Source organism: Danio rerio, chromosome 7 (assembly GCF_049306965.1).
Source record: "Danio rerio strain Tuebingen ecotype United States chromosome 7, GRCz12tu, whole genome shotgun sequence".
NCBI classification, from domain to species: Eukaryota; Metazoa; Chordata; class Actinopteri; order Cypriniformes; family Danionidae; genus Danio; species Danio rerio.
In genome coordinates, this window is record NC_133182.1 from 79952501 (window position 1) to 79972500 (window position 20000).

At 39.8% G+C, this 20000-nt stretch overlaps 1 protein-coding gene across 50 annotated transcripts in view; it reads right to left on the reverse strand.

Moving 5' to 3' along the window:
* LOC100330629 (receptor-type tyrosine-protein phosphatase delta) overlaps nucleotides 1–20000 on the reverse strand; it is a 334931-nt gene that overhangs the window by 25235 nt on the left and 289696 nt on the right. For 19 of the 50 annotated variants that reach the window (XM_073907748.1, XM_073907745.1, XM_073907744.1 and 16 more), the window contains 4 exons: nucleotides 17828–17842; nucleotides 17527–17639; nucleotides 4830–4871; nucleotides 4308–4405 (listed from right to left, as the gene is read on the reverse strand). In XM_073907748.1, coding sequence (XP_073763849.1) covers nucleotides 4308–4405; nucleotides 4830–4871; nucleotides 17527–17639; nucleotides 17828–17842 — 268 coding nt within the window. The remainder of the gene's footprint in view (nucleotides 1–4307; nucleotides 4406–4829; nucleotides 4872–17526; nucleotides 17640–17827; nucleotides 17843–20000) is intronic. The other 31 variants (XM_073907770.1, XM_073907769.1, XM_073907765.1 and 28 more) reach the window with 5 other exon arrangements.

The window sequence follows — 20000 nt, forward strand, 5'->3', positions numbered from 1 at the left end:
CACTTGGACAAATGACAGTCAAACTAGCACAAGATAAACGCTGTGAGATTGTCAACAGCAGAAGCAGATCTTCCACATTCTCCACACTGCCGTTCTGCTGTAAAGCGTGTTTGTGTAACCTCTGCAACAAACACCACATGATGAAAACACTAAATTCACAGTGCTGGTACTTTTCTGTCAGGACGAGTCGCCATAAAGCGTCACCAAAGATGTCAATCTGCCTTAATATGTTAAAGGAATGCATGCATGAAAGAATGAATGAATGAATTAATTAATCAATCAATCAATAAGTCAAAGAATGAATGAAAAAATAATGAACAAAAGAATGCATGGAAATGAATAAATTGATAAATGGACAACTAAAATCAATGAATGAATGAATGTATGAATGAATGAATGAACGAACGAACGAACGAACGAACGAACGAACGAACGAACGAACGAACGAATGAATGAAAATAGTGAGCAAATAAATGCATGAGACTAAATAATAATAAATGAACTACTAAAATGAATGAATGAATATTCTAATGCCTGAAGTAATAATAATAATAAATGCATGACAGTTAATAATTAATGACTAAAATGAACAAATGACAAATCTAATGAATAAAAATTAATAAATAAACAAAAATAATAATGATGGAATTATTGCATGAATGAATGAATTAATGAATGAATGAATGAATGAAATATTTCAATGAATAAATGAAAGAAGAAATGAAAAAAAAAAACTGATTAAAATGTGTCCTTCTGCCAAGATCTGTTACGCTGAAACACTGCATGCATGAATGAATGAATGAATGAATGAATGAATATTGAATCATTTAAACAAAATCCGGTTATGGATCTGCCATGAAATCTGCCATGTAATTCTGCCCAGATAAACTGAAAAAGTGAATGAATGAACAAATGAATGAAATGAATGAATATATAAATTAATAAATAAATAATAAAACTGCTTAAGCTGCACCCTTCTACTCAGGTTGGTTTAAACGCAGAATAAAATAATGAATTAGAAAATCAATTAATTAATTTAAAAAAATAAAATAAAAAAATTCTGGTTAAGCTGGATCATCCTGCCAGATTTGTTTTAACACTGCATAAATGAATGAATGCATGACTGAATGTAAAAAGAAAAAAGAAAAAAAATACATAATGCTGCCCAGATCTGTTGAAACAGTGGATGGATGGGTGGATAATTGAATGGATGAATGGATGAATGGATGAATGAATGAATGAATGAATGAATGAATGAATGAATGAATGAACACAAAATTAATTAAGGTATAAACAAACTAACATAAAGGCATTAATAAAAAAAACAAAAAATGAATGAGTAAATATATGAATTTATGAGAATTTATTAATTATTATGTAAACAACTAAAACAAATGAACACATGAATAAATTATTTAATAATGTAATGACAGGAAAAATAAATGAATGACCAACAAATCAATGCAGGGATGAATAAATGAATGAAAAATCTGAGTAAATGAACAAATGCATGACAATTAATAAATGATTGAGTAAAGTTAATGAATGGATGAACAAAAATATGGAAAAATAAAATGAATAAATGAAAACAAACGAACGAAGGAATGATCACATTAACGAACTAACAAAAAAGTTTAAAAGCAAATTAATAAATTCATGAGAATAAATTATTAAATAAATGAATAAAACGAATGAATAAATGAATGAATAAATGAATGAATGAATAATTGAAAAATCTAATGAATGAAAAGATAAACTAATGCATGAGACAAAAATTAATCAATAAGCAAAGGGCAAAAAATTATCAATGAATGACCAAATGAACAAAAAATGCATTCACATTGCATTAATGAATGAATGAGCGAATGCATGGGAATTAAAATAAAAATAAATGAACAACTACAATGAATGAAAATGAATGAATGAATGAACATAAACATAAATGAAAAACCTCATGAATAAACAAACTAACAACACAATAACAAAATATTAAATGAATAATCGAGTAAAGGAATAAATAAATGAACAAACAAAAATGAATGAATGAATGAATGAATGAATGTATGCAGACAAATTGCAGAGCCACTTGGACAAACTAGCAGAAGATAAACGCTGTGAGATTGTCAACAGCAGAAGCAGATCTTCCACATTCTCCACACTGCCGTTCTGCTGTAAAGCGTGTTTGTGTAGCCTCTGCAACAAACACCACATGAAAAAACCATCAATTGACAGTGCTGGTATTTTTCTGTCAGGCCGAGTCGCCTGCCGCGCCATAAAGCGTCACTAAAGATGACAAATCTCCGGTTAAGCCGCGTCATTCTGCCCAGATCCGCTGAAACACTGCTTGTGAAGTCGCCCGCTTCATTGTGCTGCTCAAATTACTTTCTGTGCCCATGCAAAACTGGCCCAGAATGACAATCCCCAGCGCTGGAGCTCAGATCTGGCAGGAGTCTTGGCCAAACGCCACCGAATGACCTCAGAAAAACACAATGAGCTCAAACCGACGGCACACACCGCTCCAAAACACCCCAGTGCTGGAGAGCAGCGTGCTGCAGAAGATCAGCTAATAGCCTAGCGGCGTTTTTTTTCAGCTAGCTAATATTTTCCAGCTAGTGCTACATTTACAGTACATGTAGTAAACCGGCAATGCTCTAGCACAGCATAATCCCACATACTAACCTATACTATAGCATTTTGAGCCAAACTATAGCAAAAAGCTTTCTGTTGTGGTGATTTTACAGTTGCTATGGTAACACAACAACTACAGTAATTGATCTGTTGTGGTGATTCTACAGTTGCTATGGTAACTCAACAACTACAGTAATTGATCTGTTGTGGTGATTCTACAGTTGCTATGGTAACACAACAACTACAGTAATTGATCTGTTGTGGTGATTCTACAGTTGCTATGGTAACTCAACAACTACAGTAATTGATCTGTTGTGGTGATTCTACAGTTGCTATGGTAACACAACAACTACAGTAACTGATCTGTTGTGGTGATTCTACAGTTGCTATGGTAACTCAACAACTACAGTAATTGATCTGTTGTGGTGATTCTACAGTTGCTATGGTAACACAACAACTACAGTAACTGATCTGTTGTGGTGATTCTACAGTTGCTATGGTAACTCAACAACTACAGTTATTGATCTGTTGTGGTGATTCTACAGTTGCTATGGTATGGTGATTTTTGAATGTATCTGAACAACTTAGTGATTGGCTTGAAGTAAGCAATGGTAAAAATGAAAAACACAGAGGTTTGTTTTGAGCTCAGGAAATTAAATATATGCATTAATAACCAGGAAACATTGTAATAGACGGGGGACGTTTATAGTTTAGATCGGGGTGCCCAAACTTTTTCTTATGAAGGGCAAAAAACCAAATTTGATTGAGGCTAATGGGCGGAAGGTAAATATTTGCCATGGGTAATTTCCTAATATATTTAATAATGTTTAACAATGACTACTAAACATTGCCTTATATCAACTAATATAGTTATTTATATATTAACTTATTATATTTATTCATTCATTCATTTTCTTGTCGACTTAGTCTCATTATTAATCCAGGGTCGCCACAGTGGAATGAACCACCAACTTATCCAGCACATATTTACACAGCGGATGCCCTTCCAGCCGCAACCCATCTCTGGGAAACATCCACACACACACTCATACACTAAGGACAATTTAGCCTACCCAATTCACCTGTACCACATGTGTTTGGACTGTGGGGGAAACCGGAGCACCCGGAGGAAACCCACGCGAACATAGGGAGAACATGCAAACTCCACACAGAAACGCCAACTGAGCCGAGGCTCGAACCAGCGACCCAGAGGCTAACTTATTACAGTAAAAACATTTAATTTTAATTAAACTTAAATTTAATTTAACAGAATTACACTAGTTTTTGCCTTGATTTGCTCACCGATGTCTTCTGCATAGTTCACTATCTGTCGAGTGACTGTATTTACATTTTAAAATAACATAAGATTCATTTACAACATTTAATCTAAACATTTGATTTCAGTTTGCTCCAAATGAAATAAACAAACAAAAAAAAAAGGTTACTTCAAACTAGAAATGATATCCGTGTTGAAGGCATTCACCCCTACCCTCTCCATCATTTTCATTCTCCTCAGATGCGACGGTGGGACAAATCAAAGCTTACAATGGGCCAGCTTTACAGCCCCTACTTTGGGCGTCTCTGGTTGAGATACTTCACAACTTTTACCCCTCAGCCCCACCCCAAACCCAAACACAGCTTATTCCTGCACAGAGTAAGAAAAAAAAAACAGCGGTTACCTCATATTCCTGTGAAAACTTCAAGTTGTCGTTAGCTTTCAGGCGCTCGATGTGATCGGCCAGCTCCATGACTGGGATTGGAGGGTGACTGGCCATCCCTGCGGACAGAAGACAAACAGATCCATCATTAACACACACACACACACACACACTCACACACCGACACATGAGCATCACAGAGAATGGAGGATGTGAGCTTTACTTTCGGCCTGTATGGTTGAACCAAGCAGCACATGCTCAAAGAAAATGGACACAAGAAGCCGCACAGAGCATTCCTAATGAAGAGGAGAATGTTATTCATCCGCAAGCGTTAAACATGGCGGGAAAAAACATGGTGGGGAAGATGGAACAGAGTAGAACGGACATATATTAAAGGATTGATTAAAGTTTGAGCTGGCGATGAGTCTAAAGGATGCCTCCTGCGCAAAAGCGATGGACGCGGGAAATAAATGAGTCAATCCAAAGAGGAATTGAAGGAAATGAACAGACACAGTGGCATATGTAGAAACAAGAACGACTAACTTGACAAATGGAGGTTACTGGGGTAAACCGATGTGGCTGAACCTGCAAAGGAAAAGGGGACGGGGATAAATCATACTAGCTGACGTTAAAACAAAAAAACAAGCAAATGTGGTGATCGCTCACTACCGGAACTAAAAGGAGAAGGCAGCAGAAGCACAGTCTGAAATGAGAGTTCGCTCCCACTCCATCTCTCAGGCCCTGCTCAGCGCTGGGGATGAGATGTGGTTTTGTTGATGCGATCACAATGCTAAGTGCTTATATGAATGTGCTGCTAAAGTAAGTGCGTTTTGAGCTTGTCCACTTTTAACCACTTCCAGAGGTAGTCAGAAACACATTCGACCAGACGGCTGTAATGGTAACACAGTCTCATTGGAAATACGTGCCCAGAGATGCTTTTTTTGGGAAACTGAAATTACGTGCTTCAGACTACGTTTGCCTGCAGTTTCTGGGTAAAATGAGTGCTATGGTGTGTCATGATGCCAACAATTTTGTTAGCACCCTTGACCTTCACAGGGAAATACTGGGTGGACTACAGTAATTGATCGGTTGTGGTGATATTATAGTTGCTATGGCAACACAACGACTATCGTAATTGTTCCGTTGTGATGATTCTACAGTTGCTATGGTAACACAACAAATATAGTAATTGTTCTGTTGTAGTGATTTTACAGTTGCTATGGTAACACAACAACAACAGTAACTAATCTGTTGAGGTGATTCTGCAGTTGCTATGGTAACACACCAACTATAGTAATTAATCTGTTGTGGTGATTCTCCAGTTGCTATGGTAACACACCAACTATAGTAATTGATCTGTTATGGTGATTCTACAGTTGCTATGCTAACACAACTACAGTAATTAATCTGTTGAGGTGATTATATAGTTGCTATAGTATTACAACTATAGTAGTTGATCTGTTGTGGTGATTTTACAGTCGCTACGGTAACACAACAACTATATTAAGTGATGTGTTGTGGTGATTCTACAGTCTCTACGGTAACACAACAACTATAATAAGTGATCTGGTGTGGTGATTCTACAGTTGCTATGGTAACACAACAACTATAGCAAGTGATGTGTTGTGGTGATTTTACAGTCGCTACGGTAACACAACGACTATAATAAGTGATCTGGTGTGGTGATTCTACAGTTGCTATGGTAACACAACAACTATAGTAATATAATTAAAAGACCTTTGAACTTTAGGGTATATTATACTACAATATACCACAGTTTACTGTAGTAACAGTTCAAGTAAATATGTAACTCCTACACCCCTGGAGCCACACACTGCTATTCAGAGTGGCACAGAATAAATAATCGAAAAAATATAAATAAATATCAAACACAACTCAATTGTGTCTGTGATGCGTAATCGAATGTGTCCGCCTCGCTTGCTTATTTCCGTAAGGATGTGTTTTCCTGTACAGTCAGTGTGCGCGGTAGCTTGTCTTGTATGTTGTTTCACTTTGGGACTTTGGAAGTTTGTTTTTCAGAAACAGGCAAAAAAAAGCAATGTAAAATTGTGGTGAAACCACAAGGCCACTTTTCTATTCTCGTTTCCTTCAGAAAACACTATCGGTTGGGTTTAGGGAAAGAAAGGTGTTATATATGCATAACACGCCAGCCAGCAGCTCACGCACGTACGCAAAAAATGTAGAGATAGTGGCCTCTGTTGGATTTGTCAACACAAGCTGCAAGGACAACATTGTTTTTCAAGGTTTTCAAAAACGTAGCCCTGGGCACATATTCCCAATGATCCTGGGTTGAATGTGGCTGAATGTGTTGAACAGCTGCTAAACACCGCCTGCTCTCTGATCAGCTCACAACCCAAAGGCTGGAGAGGCTGATGTACACGTTGTTGTTGATAATCTTAAGATTTTTTATAAATGTAATTACAGGCCTGTAATGAGAGTTTAGGCCTCAAAACCTTTGGTTGAAGCTTGTGTTTGATTGATTGGACTTTTTGTGTGATCAATTCCTGATTATTTGCATAATGCTTCATATCAACCTAAATTAAATGCTTTCAATGTCCTAAAATAGTTTCAAGATTTTTAAGTTAAAACTGAAAAACAGAATAAAGTGTGCAGGACTAATATAAGTCGATAAGAAAGAAAACAATTATCTATAATTTAACAGTCAATGCATATAGTAGCCTATTGATGAAGAATTTTTCATCCATAAAATGTATACATACAGCTGAAGTCAGAATTATTCACCCCTTTTGAAATTTGTTTTCTTTTTTAAAATATTTCCCAAATGATGTTGAACAGATTGAGGAAATGTTCACAGTATTTCTGATAATATTTTGTTCTTCTGGAGAAAGTCTTATTTTTTTATTTCGGCTAGAATAAAAGCAGTTCTTAATTATTTAAACACCATTTTAAGGACAATATTATTAGTCCCTTTGAGCTATATTTTTCTCGATAGTCTACAGAACGAACCATCATTATACAATAACTTGCCTAATTACCCTAACCTGCCTAGTTAAACTAATTAATCTAGTAAAGCCTTTAAATGTCACTGTAAGCTGTATAGAAGTGTCTTCAAGAATATCTAGTCTAATATTATTTACTGTCATCATGACAAAGAGAAAATAAATCAGTTATTAGAGATGAGTTATTAACACTATTATGATTAGAAATGTGTTGAAGAAATCTGCTCTCTGTTAAACAGAAATTGGGGGGAAAAAAATAAACAGGGGCACAAATAATTCTGACTTCAACTGTATAAAACTGCACTATTTTTGCACAAGTACATTAAAAGATCAGAAAAATCCAACCCCCGCGGCCTCCGTCCCTCTCTCCCTCATCAGAGAAGTGGTCGAAAGTGAACAAAAGAAACGGCACATGTAAACGGTAATGTTTGTCCTTTGTCCATTCGTGACTGTATCAACCAAAACACATCTTAACACCAAGTGCAAACAGGGCCTAAGCTTGCTTGTTAGTACAAACAAATGCACGCATGCTAACGCGCGGAAACACCTTTAGAACAAGACGGAGGGGAAACTCAAGGAAACAAGACACAAATGTCAAAACAAAAAGCAACAAAGACAACGGAGATGGCGTGCACGTTCATCATGCGCATGTTTGTTTGTTCTCTTCACTGAAGAAGTGGCATGTCTGCTATAGAGAGACTTTGTGTTTGCACTGCAGAGGATGCTTGTGAATAGCGGCGGAGCAGAAGCTGCTCTCTGATAACCGGTTTGCATAACAACAGGCTGCGTGCCGCAGGAAAAGAGGCCGAACGCGTGGACGCGGCGCTGCGGTTCTTTCATCTCCGGGCTGATAGAAGAGGGCATTAGCTAATGGAGGCAGCAGGAGAGAGCTGCCATCCACCGCCTCTCAAGACCCATTACCAGCCGCGGTGACAATGAAACTGCCATTCGGAGAAACGCGTCGGAGCGACATCAAGCACCCTCAAGATGAAAATTGAGATGGGGAGGTGGTGGGGGGGGACCGCACGACGACGGCATCAAGGGTTTGAAGAGAGGAGGGCTAATGCAGAGGCCGTTCCCGCTCAAGAGAGAGATCTTCAGCTGTCGAGAGCCGCGTGAAGGGAAAATGGAGGATGCAAAGCTTCTCTAAGAGGCTGTTTGCCGAAGAGGGGCGCGAGTCCGCTAATAAAGAGCCGCTGAGAGGATTGAGTGCATGGAACACGTCGCTCTTCAAACCCTGCTGCAATGCAAACCTGACACGTGAATGTAACGCTCTGTTCGTAGGTGGAAATCAAACAAGCGGCGAGCTTCGCAATCGAGTTCACTTAAAAGTTAGGTCACACAAAAAATGAAAACTCTGTTATTAAATACTCTCATTCATCTGAATGCCCGTCTTCAGAACACAAGCCGAGATACTTCAGATGAAATCCAGGAGCTCTCTCTGTTCTTCCATAGAGAGCAAAATTAACCAAAAACATTGTTAAAACTCTCCAAATGTCATCATATGAAGCTCCAAGAACACTTTTTGTGTCGTCAGGGTGGGCATTTACAACAAGAACTGCAACGTATAGCTATTAGAATCAGCAGGACATCATGCAAGTGTCTTATTGCCTGTAGTCGACACACACACACTGGTCAGAAATGAAAGACTGTGCTGAACAGAGCCGATTCTTTGGTGCACTAATGTGTTGTTGGAGCTTGGTATGATTACAAATGAACCACTTTTCTGGAGCATTTGGGGACTCTTGCTGTCTCTGGAGGATGGGGAAGCTCTCAGATTCATCTAAAATATCTCAGCTTGTCTTCTAAAGTTGAATGAAGGTCTCAGAGGAGGACTGTTTAATAACAGAATGACATATTTGACCTGATCCCTTAAGACTTCTGGTTCCTCAACAGCCTATTTTGTGGCTGACGGGTGTCAGAGATCCCTGTTGGTCAGTGCCCAAATCTACTCAATAGTGTCCTAAAACAGACCACGATTCAGGGAAACTAGGCTAGTGTCCAGCTAGGACCATCTGACCACCTTAATTTGATCTAACCAGTTTTCTTCAGCCAGAGGAACAGGTGTTGTTCACCTTACGGCACTTTCCTCAGTCATGCTTGTCTGCTCTCACACACACGGGAAACATTCATGCATGTTTCTTCCATCCCCAACAAAATATACAATAATTAATGGAGAATTTAGGAGGTTTAATTAGCAACAAATGTCACTCCTCAGACTAAACACGCTAGCTATGTTTTCACGCACCCAAACAATCCATTGATTATTGGATTAATGATTCAAGCTTCTACTTGTAAACTCCGTCATGCAATATCGAATAGTTTGGGGTGGGGGTTTGGGGGGATTAGTACATGCATGTTTCTTTCTTCGCCTGCAAAATATACATTAATTAATGGAGGCTTTAAGAATTTTAATTAGCAACAAATGTCATTCCTCAATATGAACTCACTAGCGTATGCTTTACTAGTTTTCCTGCAACCAAATGTTCCATTGATTAGTGGATTGATGACTGAACCTGCATTTCTGTTTTAAAATACATATGCTATTGTTATAGGCGACAAACACACTACTCTGGCACCTTTGTTTTCTGGTTGGTTGGTTGTCTCCTGAAACCCATCTAAATCTGTCAAAACAGACCAGTCTGACCAGTGGAAATCAGCTTGTGGTTGGCTAACACCCTCAACTGCTGCTCGGAGTTGTTTATTTCCAGAACGGTGAGCGATTTTCCCTGCGGTCCATCTGTCTTGCTCTTGCAGTCCAGGTGTTTCTGACAGACAGACAGATGGACTCTGTTTCAGTGTGTTTAGAGTCGGTCTCGACGGCTCCAGGTTCTCCTCTGAGGAACTAATGGAGCAACTGTTGTCGCCGCCGCACTGCCCCTCGGAAAATAAATCTATAGGTCTTCACGGCTGGCCGCTCCGGAAGCCAGCGCACTTCACCTTGTTCACCAAGGGCAAGAGGGAGCAGTCGTTCGGCGCTCCACAATTCCCTCATTCCTCCACGGCTCGTTCACACACCGCTGCTCTCCAACACTACAGCCCGCCCACATCTGTGTGTGTGTGTGTGTGTGTGTGTGTGTGTCTCCCTCCTCCAACAGAACACACACAACGGAGGTTCAGAGAGGCCTTGAAGGTAAATCTCCACTGTGTTCTTCCACCTGCTTTGGTTATCGAAGGTCTATGATTGTGTCGGAGGCAGTTCTTGGGTTATCTCTAAGACCCGGTCCACACCAACATGGTATTTTCAAATCTATTCTTTTAAGCCGTATCAAACGACTGAAGCCGAAAACCTCCATCCAAGGTGAACATTTTCCCAAAATACAATTATAGTGTGCTCACATGGCCAATACACCTGGAGATTTACCTCATACCATTAACATGCACGCTGTTTTCTCCGTTCTGATTTGCCAACATGGATGGGTTCATACCAAACATGGAAGATGTGTTTAAGGCAAGCTATAAGCGTTCATGGCTAACGCATTGTGTAGTAGACATCATTTGTGTCGCAGGTAGTTATCGGGTCATCATCCACACCAACACAGTATTTTCAGCATTTTTCAGCTATATAAGGTGACTGAAACCAAAACACTGTGAAAACTCCAGCAAGGGTGAAGACTTTCTGAAGCTCCAGTAACAGGGTGCTCTTGTGGCCACTAGAGTTTTTACCTCACGACATCAGCCTCCACGCTGTTTTCCCCATTCTGACTTGCCCACATCGCTGGGTTTACACCAAAGCTAGTTCAAGGGAATTTTTGGCGCACATTAGACTTTGTGCATTACACATCAGTTGCACTGACTGACAGTAATGTGCCTCTGTTCATGAGTTTGCATTGACTTTGTATGTTACCTACTTGCAGGAATACTTAATATGCATGTGTACTCCAAAGGTGCATCTTACATATTAAATCTAAACTCCTACACAAATAGTTACAGCACTAGATCTGTCGTCTATGGGCCCTATCATACACCCGGCGCAATGTGGCGCAAGATGCAGCGCAATACTCTTTTGCTACTCTTTTGCATAAGGGTCATTTTGAAGTGTTGCGCCACGCTGTTTAAATAGCAAACGCATTTGCGCTCAAATGTGCGCCCATGTGTTCTGGTCTAAAAAATCAGGCGTATTTTTGAGAAACTGTAAATAGTCTGATCTTTAGACCAGAACAAAGTCGGTCTACTGTCTGACGCAAAATGCGCCTGGCTTACACACTACAAACAAGATGCAGAGCAATACGCAAATATCTTTACACATGAAAAATTAATTATATATATATATATATATATATATATATATATATATATATATGAAGGATATATACAGGATATAAATATAAAGGATTTAAATATTACAAAACATATTAATTTCTAGCCTACATGAAGATTTGAAAACCACTGCCTTACTTTCTTCATCTCGGGAGGCTTTTTCAGTTCATTCAATTTGCTTTTGTATAACGTTATTATTATTAGCAGTATTGTTTATTATATCCATGTTTATATTTGTTTCATTAAAAACAAGCTTATATTTGTCCACCTGTCAGGTTTTAGACCATATGAGGCATGGCAGGTGTATTTGGAAATAACTCAGTATTTTGACCAGACTTAATCATTATTGTTCATTTATTTGTTTGCTAGAAATTAGAGCTGAATTTAGAAATAGTTTTGAAACAAATCTTTGCGCTTAACAAACGAAATTAATTATTTATAGGCTAATGGATGTCTGTGCGTAAAGGTTTCCCTATCCACGAGAGCAAAAGCGAAAGTGAACTTACTTTGTCAAAATGCGCTCTTGGCGTGACGCAGCTGGCTCTTAAAGGGAATGGGAGATGAGACTCTAATTAGTTTATTCTCAAAACACACCTATAACTCATTAAGAAAATAAACTCAACCCTTTTAGACCATACGCCAGGGTGCAAAGCGGATTTTCCCGTCCTTAAATTAGCAAAAATGCGTTCTGACACGCCCTGAAAGCGTTTGCGCCCTGCGTTTTGCGCTCTGCGCATGGACCGTCAAAATAGAGCCCAATATGTTCAAATGTTTATCTCAGAACATTGGACATGTGCTTACTCTTTTTATGCGCAATGATGGCCATCCCTGGGTACTTCTCAATATGTTTTGAAATCAGTTCTGAAGTAGTCTTCATCATACTTTGCTCTTACTTTAGTTGGTTGTGCATGATTATTTTAGTCTTGTAGCTTGTTTTGTGTCGTGTGCTGGTCTCTTGACCAGGGGCCTCATGTACGAAGACTTGCGTGGAAATCTTACTAAAACATTGCGTACGCACAAAGCTGTAAATGTGCGTACACAGAAAAAAAATCAGATGTATGAAACACTGCGTACGCCGAATCTCACGCATATTCTTTTGTACATCTGAATGAACGTGAAACTGAGCGCAACATGCACGAGCGCAAAACCCCTCCCTGCCTCCTCCCCCGTATGAATATGCTAATGACTCTACTTTGGCAAAACCCAATGAAAAAGCAACGGCAAAAGCAAGCAAGAAGAGAAACTCTGAACAGAATGTGAATTGGAGGTGCTGCTTTCAGAGGTAGACCAGAGGAAATCGGTGTTATTTGCAAGTTTGTTCTCCGGAATTAACAACAGAAGAAAAAAATAGAGTGGGAGAGTTTAGCGGATGCGGTTATGCAAATTCATCTTCAGATAGTGTCTTTATAGCACTGTGTGTGCAGTAGATCGCTCAGATTACATTGGGAAAACAGGCGACCGCTGCAGATTGTGCTTTAATGTTTAGCTGGTCAAATGTATGGTATGGAAATCTTATATACCTGCTAGATGAACCCGTCTCATACAGCTGCCATTGCAAGGCTCAGACACTTTGTAGAGAGGAAATTAAAACACCTGCCTCTAGGAGTCGCCAATGGAAATAAAACAGACACGCACAAGAAATGTGCGTACGCCTGCCAGAAAGCTGCCGTGAAGCTGCGCACATTCCCACCTTCAGTTCATCGCTAGTAAATCCAAACGTGAGCGATTCTGAGTGTGAAACCTGGCGTACGCAAAGCTTTTGTGCGTACGCAGCGTTGATACATGAGGCCCAAGGTCTCCCTGGATGAAGAGACTGTGGTGTCTCAATGGGATTCTTCTTGGATAAATAAAGGATGATGAAAAATAAAACAATGAATAAAACCTGCATGATTGGAGTGAACCCAGAATAAAGGGCTCATTATTCTGGATGTTGGTGTGGCGTGCCCTTGAAAGTGCATGAAAGTTCAGCTTTTGCATTGTCATGTGGACGGAGACTGCAAGGCGGGAAAAACTGCAGTGTACATGTGGACGTGTCCTAATACTGCACTCCGGTGGGATTTTCTGCCCTTCTGTCTGTCCTGAAACCACCTGTGCTTTATGTTTGTGTGCACTCAGGCCGGCTCCTCTGTTTCTTCACCTCCATATGGCCATCAGATCCCCATTACACCTTTAGCATGCGCTGCTTTGACCTTTATACTCTGTGTGTGTGTGTCCACAGACCCATTCAAGACACTGAAGCGTTTATAAATTGTGACACACATGTATAATGAAGACCATATCTCTGCTCCTAAAACTAGCGAGATATCTTGCTGTCTACATAGGCAGGATCTCTAATTATTTCTCAAGTCACTGTTTTGACAACTTCCACATAAGAAGAGCCAAATAATTAATTGAAGCTGGATCACCATTCCACATCATCTTGTTGCTAAGCTAACAGCATAAATATTGAGATTTTACAGTGAAAAGTGAAATGAAATGCTGCAATCTGGCTCAATGAAGCAACGTAAATGAAGTCATTTGCAGACCACCGACCTCTGATCGGTCAAGCAGCTCAATAGGCTTCAGAACAGAGTGTGTGTGTGTGTGTGTTGTACAACAACCCTGACTCTGTAGTTCCCTTAATAACTGACCTTATCTTGGTCTCTCTAGTCAAATGCACCTGATAGTGGAGACCCTAAAGGCAAGGACACATTAAGCCAGGGGTGTCCAAGCTCAGTCCTGGAGGGCCGCTGTCCTGGAGAGTTTATCTCCAACTTGCTTCAACACACCTGCCAGGAAGTTTCTAGTGTATCTACTACTAGCTTGATTAGCTGGCTCATGTGTGTTTGATTAGGGTTGGAGCTAAGCTCTCCAGAACACCGGCCCTCCAGGACTGAGCTTGGACATCCCTGCATTAAGCCGTCAGGTCAGAGAGGGTTCTGATCAGTTATTAAGCAACAAATCAATACTAAAGTGATGAAACCAAGCAAAAGGTTCAAACCGAGTCTCTTTCAGGGAAAGTCTGCTTACTCTGCGGCCATATTTGCACGTTCATCAAAAACTAAAGTCCTGTCTAAATGAACATGCAATCCTGAAACTGCCTGGTGAACCCACAGTTAAATTACTTACTCACTCCTAGTGTAGTTAATATTGAGCCACAGGAGAGTGGGGGAAACCGGACCACCCGGAGGAAACCCACGCCAACATGGGGAGAACATGCAAACTCCACACAGAAACACACACTGACCCAGCCGAGACTCGAACCAGAAACCTTCTTGCTAGCTAGGTTGCTGCCGGAAGTGGTGTTAGTTAGGCCAGCAGGGGGCGCTCAACCTGCGGTCTGTGTGGGTCGTAACGCCCCAGTATATTGAAGGGGACTCTATACACCTCAGTGAGCGCCGTCTTTCAGATGAGACCTGGTCCTGACTCTCTGTGGGCGTTAAAAATTCCAGGATGTCCTTGGAAAAAGAGTAGGGGTTAACCCCAGCATCCTGGCCAAATCTGCCCACTGGCCTCTGTCCATCATCGCCTCCCTGCTGAAAAATCCAGCCTAAACCAGCTGGTTTAGCTAGGCTGGTTTTGGCTGGTCGACCAGGCTGGTTTTAGAGGGGTTTTGGCCATTTCCAGCCTAGTCTTAGCTGGTCAGGCTGGAAAATCACCAGCTAAATCCAGCTAGACCAGCTTGGTTTAAGCTGGACATAGCTGGTTTTGGCTGGGCTCCCAGCTTGGCTAGGCTGGTCAAGCTGGTTTTAGCTGGTCATCTCCCAGCCTGACCAGCTAATACCAGGCTGTAAATGGCTGGAAACCAGCCTGGAAATGGCCAAAAGCCTTCTAAAACCAGCCTGGTCAACCAGCCAAAACCAGCCTAGGCTGGTTTAAGCTGTTTTTTCAGTAGGGCTCCTAACCACCCCCATATCATAACTGGCTTCATCACTCTCCACCAATCAGCTGGTGTGTGGTGCGCGGTCTGGAGCCAATATGGCTGCCGTCTCCTCATTGTGGTGGATGCTGCACTCTGGTGCTGGACGAGGAGATTCCCCTTATTGTGTAAAGCGCTTCGAGTGTAAATGTAAGGAATTGTTATGATTATCATTTCTAGTTTGCTCCAGCCACTGCGTATGTGCAATGATCGGCACGACGACAACCTCCTTTACGGCTGTTTCCATGGTAACCAAACCAAACAAAACCTGTGCAAATGCTGGATGACGACACTGAAGGGCACGATATCAAAGTCCTTTCAAGGCACATCATTTCACTCGGCGGCCATCAAATTCTTCAAAACTACATGCCAAGCTTGCGATTTCGTTTCATATTATGAATGAGCAATACAATTAACCAACAGCTGTGTCTTTAGATTCATTTCGAAATGTTCGTATCACACAAAACCTGCAGAAACTCACATCTGGTCCGAGCCCCTCCCCCGGAGAATTGTCATTCCATAGTGATCGCTGATTGGCTCCTGTACTAGAAGGCGGGGCTTCATTCGCCATATTGACAGCTACACTTTCCCTATTCAACAGTAAACGAGTGACATGTCTTGTGTATTTTATAGGCTGCGTCCGAAACCGCATACTTCCATACTATATAGTACGCTAAAATCAGTATGTGAGCCGAGTAGTGTGTCCGAATTCATAGAGTTGGAAAATCAGTGTGCGAGAAGTGCCCGGATGACTCACTACTTCCGGCGAGATTCTGGAGTGCGCATCCCATGCATGCTGCGCTATCCCATAATGCCCCGCGAGAGAATTCATGAATGGAAGTGAGGCGACACAACTGACGCAGGTAGGTCACGTGACCATGACATGATGTAGTACGTCCGAATTCCATTCATACTTTTTCCATTCATCCTGTATAGAACGTACTTTTCTAGCGGCCAAGTAGTACGTTTAAATTCAAATGCACTTCCTACTGAGTAGTAGGCGGTTTCGGACGCAGCCATAGTCTTTGACGATGTGCTGTGGTGTTATTTCTCCTGTCTAAAATCAGTGTATACACACAGTATTCGTCAAATGACTGGGTTTAACACCTGCACCTGCACAGACCCCTCCCCCACAGAAGTGCGTAGCACTTGGCTACTGGCTACTCACAATTGGCTACTTCGTCTAGTAGGCGGGGTTATCTCCACTATGGCAGCCATACTGAGCACTACTCCATTAACAGTACTGCCAGTGAACCGTCTTTGTATACTGATAGTCTTTAGTTTAACTCACTGAAGCCGACTGTGATTTTGCTGCACTTCTCAGATATCCGCAAACAATGTGGATTATTAGATTATCAGATGACTGTTTATTTTATGCAAATCCCTTCATGATGAGTGATGAGTACTGTGAACATGCTACTAAACGCTGCTTTGTTTATGCGCATCATAAGTTTTGAGGAATGAGAACACAGACACTGCCCCCTGCTGGTGCGGAAACACACTGCCTCTCACGCAAAAGCAGAACACACACGCTTTCAGTTAAGCCAGCTGCAGTCTGTTTGAGACAAGGGTCCAGATTCACACAATAATCTCAAGAAATTTAAATAAATTCTGAGAAGTTTAAAAAGTGCAATTTATGAACTAAACACTTCAGATGTCAGATCTGTTCTGGAAGGTCCCGTGAGGAGCTGTGAACCGTGCATTTTTGTTTGACGTAAGCTCAACTGAAATATAAGGACAGGACGGGGCATATCAAAGCTCCTCCCCTTTTTAAAAGCCAATAGCGGTTGAGCTCAAGCGCATCAAATGAAAAGCCAATGAGAAGAAGGGGCGGGGCATGTCAGACACTAGAGAACATTTGATTGGAAAGAAGATTTGATGGGAAACTGAAGTGTGAGGTGATGTGGAAAAAAATCTCATGCGTTTAGGAGGAAGGTTTCCATCAGGTTCATATAACTCTGGAGACACTGCTGTACAGATATCCTGCAGACTAACACACTGACGTCTAATAAACCGTTTCTTCATTTGACGGGGACTTTAAGAACATGGAGTTTTAGCATGTGCAGTGTGTGTGTGCTGCAGATCTGCCGGCGGCTCTCACCGGGGGTCTGGAAGTTGAGTCTGCGTAACTCCACGGGGTCGGTGGGATGATGGGACGGCATCTCTTTACCGCTGGGCAAACTGCCTTTCCTGGCCTCGGACTCTGCCCTTTTCCTGTAAACACATGCAGAGTTTCAGCTTCAGCACAACAGCAGCTGTGTTCAGCCTATTGAAGCAGTTCTGTAGTGGTCAAACACACATACACACACACACACACACACACATACAGCTGGACTGTAAATGCGCTGGACATGTAAATGAGATGTGTCCCGCTGTGTAGTGCACTACAGCTCTGCTCTTACCTGTCTGGCTGACTGCTCCAGTGAAGCAGAGGAGGAGAACACAGAGTCAGTACACAGAACACACAATGCACACACAGCCACACACTCACAGAGACATGCATGCCCACACACACTTATGCACGAACATAGACACATACAGTATATATAATATAATATAATATAATATAATATAATATAATATAATATAATATAATATAATATAATATAATATAATATAATATAAAATATAATAAATATAATATAATATAATATAATATAATATAATAAAATAAAATATAATAAATATAAAAAATATAATATAATATAATATAATAATATAAAATAAAATATAATAAATATAAAAAATATAATATAATTTAATATAATATAATATAGCATAATATAATATAATAAATATAATATAATATAATGTAATAAATATAATAAAATATAATAAATATAATATAATATAATATAATATAATATAATATAATATAATATAATATAATATAATATAATATAATAAGTAAATAATATAATAAAATATAATATAATACAATATATTATAATATAATATAATAAATACAATATAATAGAATATAATAGAATTTAATATAATAAAATATAATATAATATAATAAAATATAATAAAAATAATATAATATATAATATAATATAATATAATGTAATATAATATAATAAGTAAATAATATAATATAATATAATATACTATAATGTAAATAATATAATGTAAATAATATAATATATTATAATATAATATAATATAATGTAAATAATATAATATAATATAATATAATATAATATAATATAATATAATATAATATAATATAATATAATATAATATAATATAATATAATATAATATAATATAATAAAGTGTGATGTTTCTGATGATGTTTATATTTCAGCTCCTCTTCTTCTGTGTGTCTCTGCTTGCAGCGAGCGTGTGTCTTGTGTTGTTGACATTGTAATATTACACTATGAGATGTGTGCATGAGTGCGTGACATTGATTCTGTGATTAACAAATAAATCTGCCATCAGAAGACATCAAATAACCCTGGATATATGAAGGACCTCGCCGCCATAGACGTTCAGCTCAGTGCCTGAATGTAATTTACAGCAGATGATCAGATCAGTCTATATTCAAATGAGCAGCGGGGGATTATTAAAGATACGCAAAACTGCAGAAACACAACGCCAAAGACCACCGCAAACACAAATGTGCTGCATTTTCTGTCTCAACACATCGCTCAGCTCTCATTGTGTCTGAATCATCAGGAAATCCGTGGTTAAATCAGTCATTATTAGGAGCGAGACTAGTTATTGGACTTTGCTTACATGATAATAATGTTAAAAAAAGCTGATTATTGTAGATATATACACTCACCGGCCACTTTATTAGGTACACTTTACTGATACCGGGTCGGACCACTTTTGCCTTCAGAACTGTTTTAATCCTTCATTGTAGAGATTCAACAAGCTGCTGGAAATATTCCTCAGAGATTTTGCTCCATATTGTCATGATAGCATCACACAGTTGCTGCAGATTTGTCGGCTGCACATCCATGATGTCAATCTCCTGTTCCACCACATCCCAAAGCTGCTCTATTGGATTGAGCTCTGGTGACTGTGGAGGCCTATTGAGTACAGTGAACTCATCGTCATGTTCAAGAAACCAGTATGAGATGATTGAGCTTTATGACATGCTGCGTTATCCTGCTGGAAGTAGCCATCAGAAGATGGAGACACTGTGCTCATAAAGGGATCAGTTCATCATCAGATCATCTATCAGCTGGAACCAGTCTGGCCATTCTCCTCTGACCTCTGACCTCATCAACAAGGCATTTGCGCCCACAGAACTGCCGCTCACTGGATATTTCCTCTTTGTCGGAGAATTCTCTGTAAAGCCTAGAGATGGTTGTGCGTGAAAATCCCAGTAGATCAGCAGTTTCTGAAATACTCAGAGCAGCCCGTCTGGCAGCAACAACCATGCCACGTTCAGACTCTCTTAAATCCCCTTTCTTCCCCATTCTGATGCTCGCTCTGAACTGCAGCAGATCCTCTTGACCATGTCTACATGCCGAAATGCATTAAGCTGCAGGTGTACCTAATAAAGTGGCCAGTGAGTGTACATTTAATATATTGGTCTTTATTTTTTATTCCAGTATTCCTG